Source organism: Haliotis rufescens, unplaced genomic scaffold (assembly GCF_023055435.1).
Source record: "Haliotis rufescens isolate VD_foot unplaced genomic scaffold, xgHalRufe1.0.p SCAF_16, whole genome shotgun sequence".
NCBI lineage: Eukaryota > Metazoa > Mollusca > Gastropoda > Lepetellida > Haliotidae > Haliotis > Haliotis rufescens.
In genome coordinates, this window is record NW_025963846.1 from 19006297 (window position 1) to 19019136 (window position 12840).

Below are 12840 nucleotides of genomic sequence, written 5' to 3' on the forward strand. Positions count from 1 at the left end.
ACTGCTAAATGACATTTACAACCGAACTCGTTATCTCCATTCTACCATGGCTAAAATGCCTTTTAAAAAAGACTCTTTTTCTTGCACAGTGCAGTGATGCAGTCAGAAATAGTTGTCACTCATTACCCACTTCAAGATTAGTAAAATTAACCAATCAAATTAGATTATCCTTCAATATCATGGTAGAGTTAGTTATTTACATTCTAGGGATGGAAATTAGCTCTAGCCCGCTAGCCTGGACAAAGACTTGTTAATGTTAAATGTATCCTAAGGGCCCACAGAATTTCAAACATTTTGAGAGGTATTGCTTTATGTTGTCACTTTTCAGGCTTGTAGACATTCTTGGTTAATTTCCATCACTGTATTCTTCCATGATATAGATGGAACATTGCAACTGCTGCAGAAAACAATCTTCAGCTTCACCTGAACTATATGGACGTCAAGATATAACCCCCTGTTATTGTTTGTGTCAATTAGGTGCGAAGAAGATGAAGATTCCCAAGCTGAGGACTGCTTTCAGGATCTCCAACAAAAACAGGAAGATCAGAACGAGGAAGCGACCCGAAGACAAGATACGTAAGTGGCAGGTCAAAGTTAAGGTTGGCACAGGCATGAAAAAGACCTTATAATTTGGTAAAATGGTTTGAAAAGAACTTGAATTTAGGAAGTCTGTTCAAATTGTGATCATTTTCATAAAAAGGCCTTAAAAACGCCTTAAATATGAATAAATAGCATATGAAAGCCATTTGTTACACTCAATTCTTTCTTTATTCCAAATTTAGTTTTTGAAAGTAGAAACATATTATTGCATCACTTTTAGAAACATTATATGCAAATCTAATAATTAATGATTTATTGGGTTCCTATTGGTAATTTTCCTTCATTTCCCTCCCTCCCTCCCTCACTCACTTCCTCATTCGATGTTTTTATATGTGCCAGGTAAGCGTACCTATGACGACATTGACCGGTCGGCTCTGGGCCTCATGATACAGGAGAGAGTGACCTGGACAGCGCGGGAAGACACAATAGTGAGTACATCAATAATGTCACATATCTATGTATCAGAGTTTGGGACCTGGCAAGGAAGGAGTAATAAGAGATGGAGGATGGGTATTAGTTGAAGTGGGTCATCGGAGTGTCGTGGGGTAATGGGTGATGTGGGTGGTAGTAGGGTAAAGGGTGATGTGAGTCAGTGGGGTGGGGTGAAGTAATGGGTGATGTAGGTTGTTCGGGTGTGGTGGGGGATTTTTTTTGTAAATGGCTGTGTGGTAGGGTAAAGTAGGTCAATGGGTGAATTGAGTCACTCAGAGTACATTGTTGTTGAGGGTGGGGAATGTATTGGGTGTTGTGTATCTTGTTGGATCTGTACATATGACAAACATCTCCTTCAGATACTGCTGTGCAAGACGGCCAGCCTGCTGCTGGCACGGCACCGTCGGGGGATGATCGTCCCGTGGACAGTGGTCCGTGACATCCTGCATGATGCTGTCCCTGTGAGTACTGTCTTGTCATGCACATAAAATAATCAAAAGTGGATTTATTTCCTGAACAAAACACAAAGCTGCATGGTGACCTTGACCTTCCCTCATGATGTTTGGGTACTTCTGGCCAAGCAGAACATGCTCACGTAATTTGAGCATTGGGACTATTGTATCATCAATAGTTTGAAATGGACTAACAATAGTCACCTTTATTATGATGCTGTTTCTTGTGAATAAGAATACCACTATTAGGCTTTCATGCTAAAGCTTTTTCTTGTCTGTAGGAGTCCAGAGACAAGTCCTCCCCAGCTTGCCAGAGACGGGTGGCTTTTGGGATGAAGAACCCTCAGACGATGATGAGTGTGTCCATCTACCTGGGAGAAGCTCACCAGGACAAGGTACGTAGAACACCAGTGTGGAGGACTTGTTCAGCCTTCTGTCTTCCCTTTGGCCCAGGGGTCCGAGTTCTCTTTGGTGCCACAACATCCCTTAGTGACTGACTGCTTATCCTTGGGGAGAGGAGGAGAATTTGTTAGGGGAATGAATTTGGTCACTACATGATTTAGGACATACATTTTTATCTCTGAGTAAAGCTGACAAAATTCAGAATTTTTATTTGTTCAATTCCAGCTAAACAGAGACAAATTTTATAGAAAATCAGAATTTTATTTTGTTTTTCAAATTCCAGCTATCTCACTACCCCCATCACTACACCATCTCACCACTTCTTATTTAACAAATTAATCTTGCTAGGATGCACGGTCATTGTTTAAAATATCGGATTTAGCCTTGTTATTATATATCTTACAATTGCTAGCACCAAGACTTTCCCCCAACAAGTTGAATAACTAACATTCTGTTTGAGGCAAAATGAAAGCGAATGGGATCATTAACTTTAAGTCGTAAAGTTCCCTTAACATGGTGCATTCTGAAGCTTACTGTTGTAATGACCTCTGTGATGACCTCTGTGATGACCTCTGTGATGACCCCTTTCAGGAGCTGATGGAGAAGTATGGATACCGCCCGTTCAAATCTGTGGAGAAGGACATCAGGGAAATCTTCAAGGGCTGTGTTCAGATGCTCATAGACAAATTCACGTAAGTTAGATATAATGTGTTCCCATAAGTGGTACTCTGAGCAGAGTTGAGTCCCTTAGCCATGTTAGGATCTGATGATGATGGTTCATGTCCTTGATTTGACAAGCACATGTTCCTTGGCTTCTCTGCACCATGGAGACACAGGTGCTGCTATTCTCTGTGCAGAGTTGCATCCCTTGGGCATGCCAAGAACCTGTGATCGTGGGCTTGAATCCTGGTTTGCCTCGATTATGTTTCTAGCTTTGTCAGCACCATATCCATCCTTGTGGCTTTCACCAAAGTGGTAAATGCCTGAGACCTGCATCACTTCAGATTTGCCTCCTACCCACTCTTGGCACCACATTCCTACTTGGTTTAACCAAAGTGATAAAAGTTGAAAACCTTTGCTACCTTTTACTTCCCTCCCACATTTAGCTAATGTGCCATGATTTAACTGAATTATTGTTAAACCTGGGTTTTGATGTCCCACATTTCTGGTCCTGGTGTCCTGCACTGTGATATCACTAGAATATTACTAAAAGCAGTGTGAGACCATTCTCCCTCAGTCTTGATTTCTTGGGGAACACAAAAAGAAATACACTAATAAGGGTAGTGTGAGTGTGAGTGTGAGTGTGAGTGTGAGTGTGAGTGTGAGTGTGAGTGCCTGGAATTTATGTGGCTAAGGTTTGTGGCCTTCTACCTGACAGGTCTGGTGATCAGGAGAAGATAATCCTGCCGGCCACCCTGACGGAGTTGAGGGAGAACTTCAATGTGAAGGTAGCTGGGCCGATCACCACGAAGGAGCAGCCGCCGGAAGTCTTGAAGGAGAAGAATGTGTACTACTACACCCTGCAGAACCTCATACACGTGAGTCACACTCCCGTTATACACGTCACACTCACATCACACACATCACACCCTGCAGAACCTCATACACGTGAGTCACACTCCCGTCATACGTGTCACACTCACATCACACCCTGCAGAACCACATACATGTGGTCACATTCCTGTCATACACGTCGCACTCACATTACACACGTCACACCATGAAGAACCACATACATGTGAGTCACACAGCCGTCATGCATGTCAGTCACACAGCCGTCATACACGTCACACTCACATCACACACATCACACCCTGCAGAACCTCATACATGTGAGTCACACAGCCGTCATACACGTCACACACACATCACACCCTGCGGAACCTCATACATGTGAGTCACACAGCTGTCACACACACATCACACCCTTTAGAACCTCATACATGTGAGTCACACAGCCGTCACACACACATCACACCCTGCAGAACCTCATACATGTGAGTCACTCCCGTCATACAGCTCACACTCACATCACACACGTCACACCCTGCAGAACCTCGTACATGTAAGTCACACCCCCATCATACACGTCACACTGGCATCACATACGTCACACCCTGCAGAACCTCATACATATGAGTCACACTCCCGTCATACACGTCACACTCACATCACACACGTCACACCCTGAAGAACCACATACATGTGAGTCACATTCCCGTCATACACGTCGCACTCACATTACACATGTCACACCCTGAAGAACCACATACATGTGAGTCACACAGCCGTCATGCATGTTAGTCACACAGCTGTCATACACGTCACACTCACATCACACACGTCACACCCTGCAGAACCTCATACATGTGAGTCACACAGCCGTCATACACGTCACACTCACATTACACACGTCACACCCAGAAGAACCACATACATGTGAGTCACACAGCCGTCATGTATGTCAAGTCACACAGCCGTCATACACGTCACACTCACATCACACACGTCACACCCTGCAGAACCTCATACATGTGAGTCACACAGCCGTCATACACGTCACACTCACATCACACACGTCACACCCTGCAGAACCTCATACATGTGAGTCACACACATCAGACCCTGAAGAACCACTAACTGTGAAGTGACACACACATCACACCCTAAAGAACCACATACATGTGACTCACACCCGTCACACACATCACACATCAGTACATCATGGATGTCAGTCCCTCAAACTTCACACACATCTGCTGCCATGATCTGCTGGTGATTGATGTTAGCCTAGTGGTTAAAGCGTTCGCTTGTCACGCCTAAGACCCGGGTTCAATTCCTAACATGGGTACAATGTTTGAAGCCCATTTCTGGTGTGCCCCGCCATTACATTGCTGGAATATTGCTAAAAGCGGCGTAAAATCAAAACTCACTCACTCACTCCTCAACAATATCATCAGTTTTTCAGCACTTAACATCTGCTTGGGGGTCTTTTTTATGGCTCATTAAGATGGCATGCAGTGATACTACTGAAATACTGTCCACTGCAGATTTAACTCACTCACTACCTGCAGTTGATACACACGCACAGCATCCACCATGATGCAGAAATCCTGCCAAACCCACAAGCTTATGGAGAGAGAATGTTTAGACGCACATGATGCAAAAAAGATGGGTTCAGGATAATTATGAGGAAGATACTTTTTGACATAAGCATTGAACATGTAGCTCGGGATCAATATACGACTCAACTTTTCATAGGGATAATCAGATATAATTTTTTAATTTGAAGTTTACACGATATACGGCTTTTCCATTGGACGAGAGGTTGGTCACCTGACCGCGAAATTGACATTCATAAGTGTATGAACGACACACTTTGACGTTCATACGTTTTTCACGAGACCGTGTTCTTGAAATGACGTAAACACTAACGGACTACTTCCACATTCCTGGGGAAACCCCTGGGAATTCCCTACCACGAAAACATACATACGTTCTTTCTGATCATTTAGAACCTTTATTCTTGGTCTCAGCGTTTCAGTATACATTGAGAAATGTCAGAGAGCGTGACTGCATGATTGTTCACGAATATCCTCGCTGCGGCCTATCCTAATGAACAAACGAAGAAATGCACATCTAAACTATCGTAGTATCAAAAGTGGAGTAGTATACTGTAAAATGATTCAGGAACATTCTCTTGCATCTCTTCCCAGTCCTACATCTCGGCACAGAAAGACAAGCAGGGTCGAGCATACGAGATGTTCCGCCTCTTCAAGCAGTACCCGGATGAGCTTCTGGCCCAGGTCTTCAACGACATGAACAAGATGGGGCTCATCACCAAGGTCAAGGTAAAGAAACTCCTATCTAAAGACATCATTGTGTTCCTTATGAATGAAATTGCGGTCTGGAAATACTCCGTCACTTTATGTCCCCCCCCCTATTGAATGAGTTGTTGTCCATTGTGGCACACGGTCCTGTGTAAAGAGCACAGGTCACACATCAGGTAAAGTTTAGGAACTTTGGTTGCGGTGAGTAGTGGGTTGGGTGAACGCGTTTGGAAACTTGCTTCCAGAAATTTTCTAGGACTTTGATCCTGCCCAAAACTGAAGCACAGGGTGTCTCCTTTGGCAAGTGACTTTGTTGAAATATGCCTCTGTTCAGCCAGCAGTGAATGAGATTAAAATATTACGTGACAGCAAAATAACAAAAGCCCAGGCTCAGATGGCTTTCCCACTGAATTTTATAAATTCTTTTGGAAAGATATTGGACAATTTTTATTGCGATCATTGAATTGTGGTTTAATATCTGGTGAACTCTCTGTTACCCAGAAACAAGGGGTTATTGTCTGTATTCCAAAGGGGGACAAGCCTAAACGCTTCATAACTAACTGGAGGCCCATATCACTATTGAATGTTTCATATAAGCTGGCATCTTCATGCATAGCAAATAGAATCAAGTCAAGATTGCCATTTATCATTAATGAAGATCAGACTGGCTTTATGACAGGTCGCTACATTGGTGACAATATTCGCTTAATCTATGATGCCACCTCATGTACAGAAAAATCAAACATTCCTGGTATGCTTCTTCTTATAGACTTTGAGAAGGCATTTGATTCCATTGCTTGGTCATTTATAGATAAATCTTTATCCTTTTGGGGATTTGGTGAAAATTTAAGGAAATATATATCGGTATTTTACAATGATATAAAAAGCTGTATGTCCATCAATGGTCAGTTGTCATCTTGGTTTAATATCAGACGCGGTTGCCGACAGGGTGACCCATTGTCACCGTATATATTTATTCTCTGTGCAGAAATACTAGCCAATATGATCCGCTCTAATAGAGATGTCAAAGGTATCCTGGTGGACGGTAGTGAGTATCTTCTTAGTCAGTATGCTGATGATATGGAAATATTACTTGATGGTAGTCAGTCCTCCTTTGTATCATGTAATAACTCTCTTGATTGTTTTGCCAAAATATCTGGTCTTAAGATTAACTATAATAAAACTCAAGTTATCTGGCTTGGCTCGAAGAGAGGTTGTAAGGAAAAGTTCAAAGATGATTTGCCTGTTGGTTGGAATCCAGAAGAGTTTAGAATTCTAGGAGTCAAATTTTGCACAAATCTGAAAAAAATGGTTCAGTTGAACTTTAAAGACAAATTATTTGAGTTAAAACAGATTATGAATAGGTGGATGAAACGGATAGTTACACCAATTGGTAGGGTGGCAATCATTAAATCCTTGTTGATTTCAAAACTCAATTATCTATTGTTATCACTGCCTGATCCCCCAAATGATTTTCTTGTTACTTTAAATGCTATGCTTTTTAAATTTCTTTGGAGTGATAAACGAGACAAAGTAAAGAGGATTAAAGTTTGTCAACCTGTTAAGCAAGGGGGCTTAGGTATGGTGAATATCTTTTCATATGTAACATCTCTTAAGGCCACATGGATAAGGAGACTTGTGTCCTCGGGTGATCCAAAATGGAAGCACCTATTTAAATCTACATATCCTTATTTGTGTAAACTTGGTGAGTTTGGTGTGACGTTTTTTGAAAGAAAATTATCTTTGATAAGTAATGAGTTTTGGAAAAGTTGTTTTCAGTCATTTATAGTGCTTGATAAGAAAATCAAGCCAGAATCTTTCAGTAGTTTTTTAACTGAACCAATTTTTTATAACCCTAATATTAAAATTAACAGGAAATCATTTTTCTTGAAATGCTGGTTTGAGAAGGGCATCTCCCAAATTATAGACTTGGTCAAGGCCAATAAGGAGTTTCTGTCATATGAGGAATTTAATGATATGTATGGTATTTGTTCATCCTATTTGGAGTTTTATGGTGTTGTTAGCAGCGTTAAACAATACCTTGGAGCTCTAAATTTAGTTAGAGTTCCAACAGATTCTGTGGAGGATCAGCGCTGTGTGGTAAAAACTATTTGTAGTTCCAAGTCCGGTTCAAAACATATTTATTTTTCATTGGTTTCTACAGAAGTAAAAACTAAAGGGCAGGAAAAGTGGGAATTACAATTTGAAAACTTAAATTGGAACAATATTTATAATAAAATTTTCAGTACAACACAGGATGTCAAACTGCGATGGTTTCAATACAAAATTACCCACAGAATTCTCACCACTAATACTTTTCTGTATTTACTCAATTATGCTCAGAATGATTTGTGCTCCTTCTGTCACAATGAAAAGGAAACAATTACTCACTTGTTTTGGGAATGTGATGTAATAAAACAATTTTGGGATGAAGTGTCATTGTGGATCGACCAGTGCTTTCATGTTTATAATATGACATTTTGTGCAGAATTGATACTTTTTGGAGTTAAAGAGAACATAAAAACAGATAAAGTGTTTGATTTACTTTTACTAATTGCAAAATACTATATTTATAGATGCAAATTCCAAAATACAAAACCTTATTTTCATGTTTATAAAAAGGAAGCTTTTTCACGATACAACATTGAAAAAGATATTGCTTTCAAGACAGGTAATCAACAGAAATTCTATGGTGCTTGGATGCTGTATCATCAACTTTTCGAAAATGAGGAGCAGCTTTCAATTTAATTTTAGTTTTGTACTTAAGATTTTAATGTTTGAGACCATGTACTTTCCTAAACTGCAATATGATATATAAACAAGAGTGAATGTGTGAGTGAGAAGTATGTTATTTTCTGTATAAAAAAAACAACAAAGTAAGATGTACTGATAAGTTGTGCTTTATGTCATGGGCTTTCTGCTACCCTGGGCGGAAGCCCATTTATGTAACAGGTGTGTCTTTCTAAAAACAATAAAAGGAAAAAAAAAAAAATATTACGTGACTGTTAACCTTCTAGCGCTTCTCAGGCAGCTTGGGTTGTATACCCCCCAGGGAGCTGAGAATGAAAATCGAGGGCACACTGATCCATTGGCCAGGATAATAATGTAGCACTTTCGGGTGTGGATTTGGTGCATTATATATACACACATCATCATTGTCTGACATTTCAACCTGCTACGAAAGAATGAAAAGGCTGTGGCGAAATGGAGGTGAGCGTGGTTCCGTCTCTGAATCAGAGATTGACTTGTCAGCAAGTAGTGGCTTATACTGGAGTATAGACATGCACTGGATGTTTTTGTGTGAGTACAGTTGGAATATTGGAAAGGAGTGTGAATATTGTTGACATCTGTTGACTGAATGTTGTCACTTGTTATTCCAGAAGGACAACCCAAATCACATCAGGAAGCGTCAGTTTGTGACAGCAGTTGCGCACAAGAAGCTCACACAGAAGTAAGTTTCTTTGCTGTTCTATTGCAGGAATATGTCTGAAACGGTCATAAAATTCTACTTGTTTACTCTCTTTCATCTGAACTTTACTTCACATGAACCCCTGTGGGGCTTCCGGGTTACAGCAGGTCTCTGGCAGCTAGAGTCCAAATTTACTACCCGGGTACCCGACTCCCCTTACCCGACCTACCCGGGTACCCGACCCCCTATTACCCGACCTACCTGGGTACCCGACCCCCTATTACCCGACCTACCTGGGTACCCGACCCCCTATTACCCGACCTACCTGGGTACCTGACCCCCTATTACCTGACCTACCCGGGTACCCGACCCCCTATTACCCGACCTACCCGGGTACCCGACCCCCTATTACCTGACCTACCTGGGTACCCGACCCCCTATTACCCGACCTACCTGGGTACCTGCTGTTGGACTCAAGTTGGGTACAAAATGTTCACTTGGGAAGTGTTTTATCCGAGCCCTGGCAGAAAGTATTTAGTTAAAACGATCGGATCGTGCATACAGTTGAAGTTGACTGAAGCTTCGTCTTTACTCAAACATATCAATTCAGAAAGAAGGTGGCCATAGTCAGAAAGAAATGCGAACATTAGCAACTTGTACCGGTACTTGTGTAACCATGGAATTTTATTATTAATGTCAATAAACGATTTATCACATGACTAGCCACTGACCCGGGTAGTCCTGTGGGTACCCGGGTCCTACTGAGGACCCATGCACCCAACCCGAGTACCCGAGTTACTTGTCCCATCCCTACTGGCAACCTATGCTGGTCATGAGGGGCAACCAAATAGATCGGTCGGTCAGGCTTTGTGACTTAGTTGATAGTATGGCTTTGTACCCCAAGGGCGTGGATCTTTGCTTATAATATTTGTTACTGGATTGCCTGTCCGGACTCGATTATTTACAGGCCTCAGTCATATAGCTGAGTGTGGTGTTAAACAACAAACAAACAGACAGGACTTTACATGGAGTTGCATATAAAGCAAGGGAGCTCACTCTTGCAGAACCCTCAGAAGTCCCTCTATAATAAACATCAGAAGATTTCTGGTTTCCTGTTGACTTTGGGGTATTGGTTACTGAAGCACCTGTAAATGTCGACATTGGTAATATTTTATGTCACTTCACGTAAGTCAGAGACAGTTTACTTTTGAACTTTAAATTGTAATGTAAGATTCAATGTTTTGAAGTTTTGATGATTTTGAACTTACATTCTGAAGTCACAGTGGCCCTTGAGTCTAGGGGGCCACAACTCACTGAGTTGCAGCCCCTACCTGTTCCAAGATCTGCTGATCATGTGCATGAATCCCAAAACCTTCCTAATTTTAATTCTGAATAATAAATCTGTAGAAATGTGCATGCTCTGATTCACTTGAGCTGTCCAGACGCATTAAGCAGACATGACAAAATGTTTCTCTGCTCATATACAAGTTACATGTAATATGTTTTGTTTCGTTCACAAGACATATTTGGTGTATTTAATATATATTAAAGAAATTAAGTTTGCTCTACCCTAGGAATTTTCTGACATGGGCCTTTTATGTGAAAATTTCGAATATTCCAGAGTTACGCCCATACATCCCAATCTTAAAATGGCTCATTGTATTTGAAAAAATGTGAACCTTTTTTCAAATTTAGGGGCTAAAAGCACAAGGCCCCACCCTAGAATTATCCCTGATAAAGTATAGTTTTGCCCTGAACTTGTATAGTTAAAGCATGAGGATGCTTGCTTCAGGGACTAGATCTATAACATGAAATTTGAGAACAAGTGTGGAACTATTCTTTAAAAAAATGGATGCAGCATTATATATGTATCGATATTATGTTTGATCAATATTTGAAGGACAGTTTTTTATATAGTTATTTTCTCCACATTCATGTCAGTCTCCCATCTGTGGGAGTTATCATAGAGAGAGTGTGACAAAATAACGGAGACCTGTTGCATATTGCAGTGTTGAGGGTGTTAATGAGTTTTTTATGTGCAGAAATTTTGGGAAATTTCTGGCCCAAAGTACTTAAAAACACCCACAAATCTGATGACTCTTGATGTTAACCTTTAAAGGCTCTCATGGGGATTCCAGGTCTGAATTGGTCCTCGTTCTTGTTGTAAGAGGTGACTTAATGGAATTGTTGGAGGGGTGCGTTCTCGGTGACTCATCTGATTGCTTGTCATCATACGCTTGGTTTGTCGGATCCAAACATCCCAGAGAGGGTCGGGGGATTCGAATCAAACTGGCCGCATCATACCAAAAGATGTCAAGAGATGGTACTTGTTGTTACCCTGTCTGACGCTCAGCATTAAGGGGCTAAAACAAGGACTGGTCGGCTCGGACTCAGTATACTGTGTCTTGAGTTGGGTATTCATGTGAAACTGCAGTATGGTATCTCAGTGGGCTTGCATTAGTCCGGACTAGTACAAGCAGCCAACCAGAGACACACACATGTGCATGCTCGTTGCTATGTGAGTGCAATAATGTTGAACATAACGTAAAACCCCATTTCACCTCACCTCACCTGATCCTAACATGTCACAGCCTAATACCTGGAGTATTGCACTGATCAGCAAACACAGAAACACGTAACACTGATGTAATGACCACTTGCAGGTACTACTACAACTTCCACTCACGGTTCCCGGCCAACCTGTTCACCCAGAGCTACACAATGCTGGACAAGATAGTGCAGGTGTACACCGAGGGGGTCAGTGATGGGGTGGAGCTTGGGGGCGAGACCGGTGACTACCTGGGGGGACATGTCGCCACCATCTGTGGCCTGTTTGCCATGAAGAAGGTAGGTACCAGCTTCCTCACATAGGATGGTGAACAGGTTGTAGGGACTTGTCGATTTCTCCAAGTGTTCATTTTACATTTACAACTAGTCTGAAATGACCAGTAAACTAGCTGCATTTAGCTCGTGGTGTCCTTGTCTCTTAAATGTTAGAGAGCATGTACCAGGTTTGAAATACCTTTGAGTTTGTGAGATGTCAACAGATAAAACAAAACAATTGATACTGATATGTGCCAGTTTCTACACAGCAACTGGTCTGAAATTGAGGAAAGGTTGTAAAGACTGGTAGTTTTCTCTGAAAAAAAGAGAAATATTACATTGAAAGTAATACTGTTCGAAGCAATGTTAAACATTGTGACACTCAATCTTATTTCCAGCTTGACTTCTGCCTGCGTATCCCAGAAGACATCCTTATCGTTGATAAAGTTGGTTTAGTGAAGGATCCAGTGGGTCGAGGCAAGACTCAAGCCCGGTCAGCACCTTCACAGACATCTACAGCTAGACCACACGCTACAGTGTCAACAATGGTGCAGTCCACATCAACCTCCACATCGGCGTCAACCTCAACATCAACAGGCACCTCCTCAGAGCCAGTGGTGCCTGAGAGTGACATGATCGTGGTGGAGGAAGTGGAGGTTGCAGCTGATAGGTCAGTTGAGGTCACCTGACCCGAGAAGCATTTATTGAAAAACTATTTGTGAAAGATTGGGATTAGGATATGTGAACAGTTTAATAGTATGGGAGTGCAATTTGATTGGTCTAAGAGACAAGTGATTTTACAACAAGCATGAACTTCTGGGGACCAATACGGCAATATATAACATTACCAGTAAAAGTTTTGATCCTTGATCTGTCAGCACCAAACCCTTGA

General features: G+C 41.6%; 1 protein-coding gene across 2 annotated transcripts in view; it reads left to right on the forward strand.

The window, feature by feature from the left end:
- LOC124121658 (general transcription factor 3C polypeptide 1-like) overlaps positions 1–12840 on the forward strand; it is a 293316-nt gene that overhangs the window by 30408 nt on the left and 250068 nt on the right. For both annotated transcript variants that reach the window (XM_048396961.1, XM_048396960.1), the window contains exons 26-35: positions 478–576; positions 940–1028; positions 1392–1493; positions 1766–1879; positions 2478–2578; positions 3265–3424; positions 5603–5737; positions 9097–9167; positions 11789–11972; positions 12347–12618. In XM_048396961.1, the coding sequence (XP_048252918.1) occupies positions 478–576; positions 940–1028; positions 1392–1493; positions 1766–1879; positions 2478–2578; positions 3265–3424; positions 5603–5737; positions 9097–9167; positions 11789–11972; positions 12347–12618 (1327 nt within the window). The remainder of the gene's footprint in view (positions 1–477; positions 577–939; positions 1029–1391; positions 1494–1765; positions 1880–2477; positions 2579–3264; positions 3425–5602; positions 5738–9096; positions 9168–11788; positions 11973–12346; positions 12619–12840) is intronic.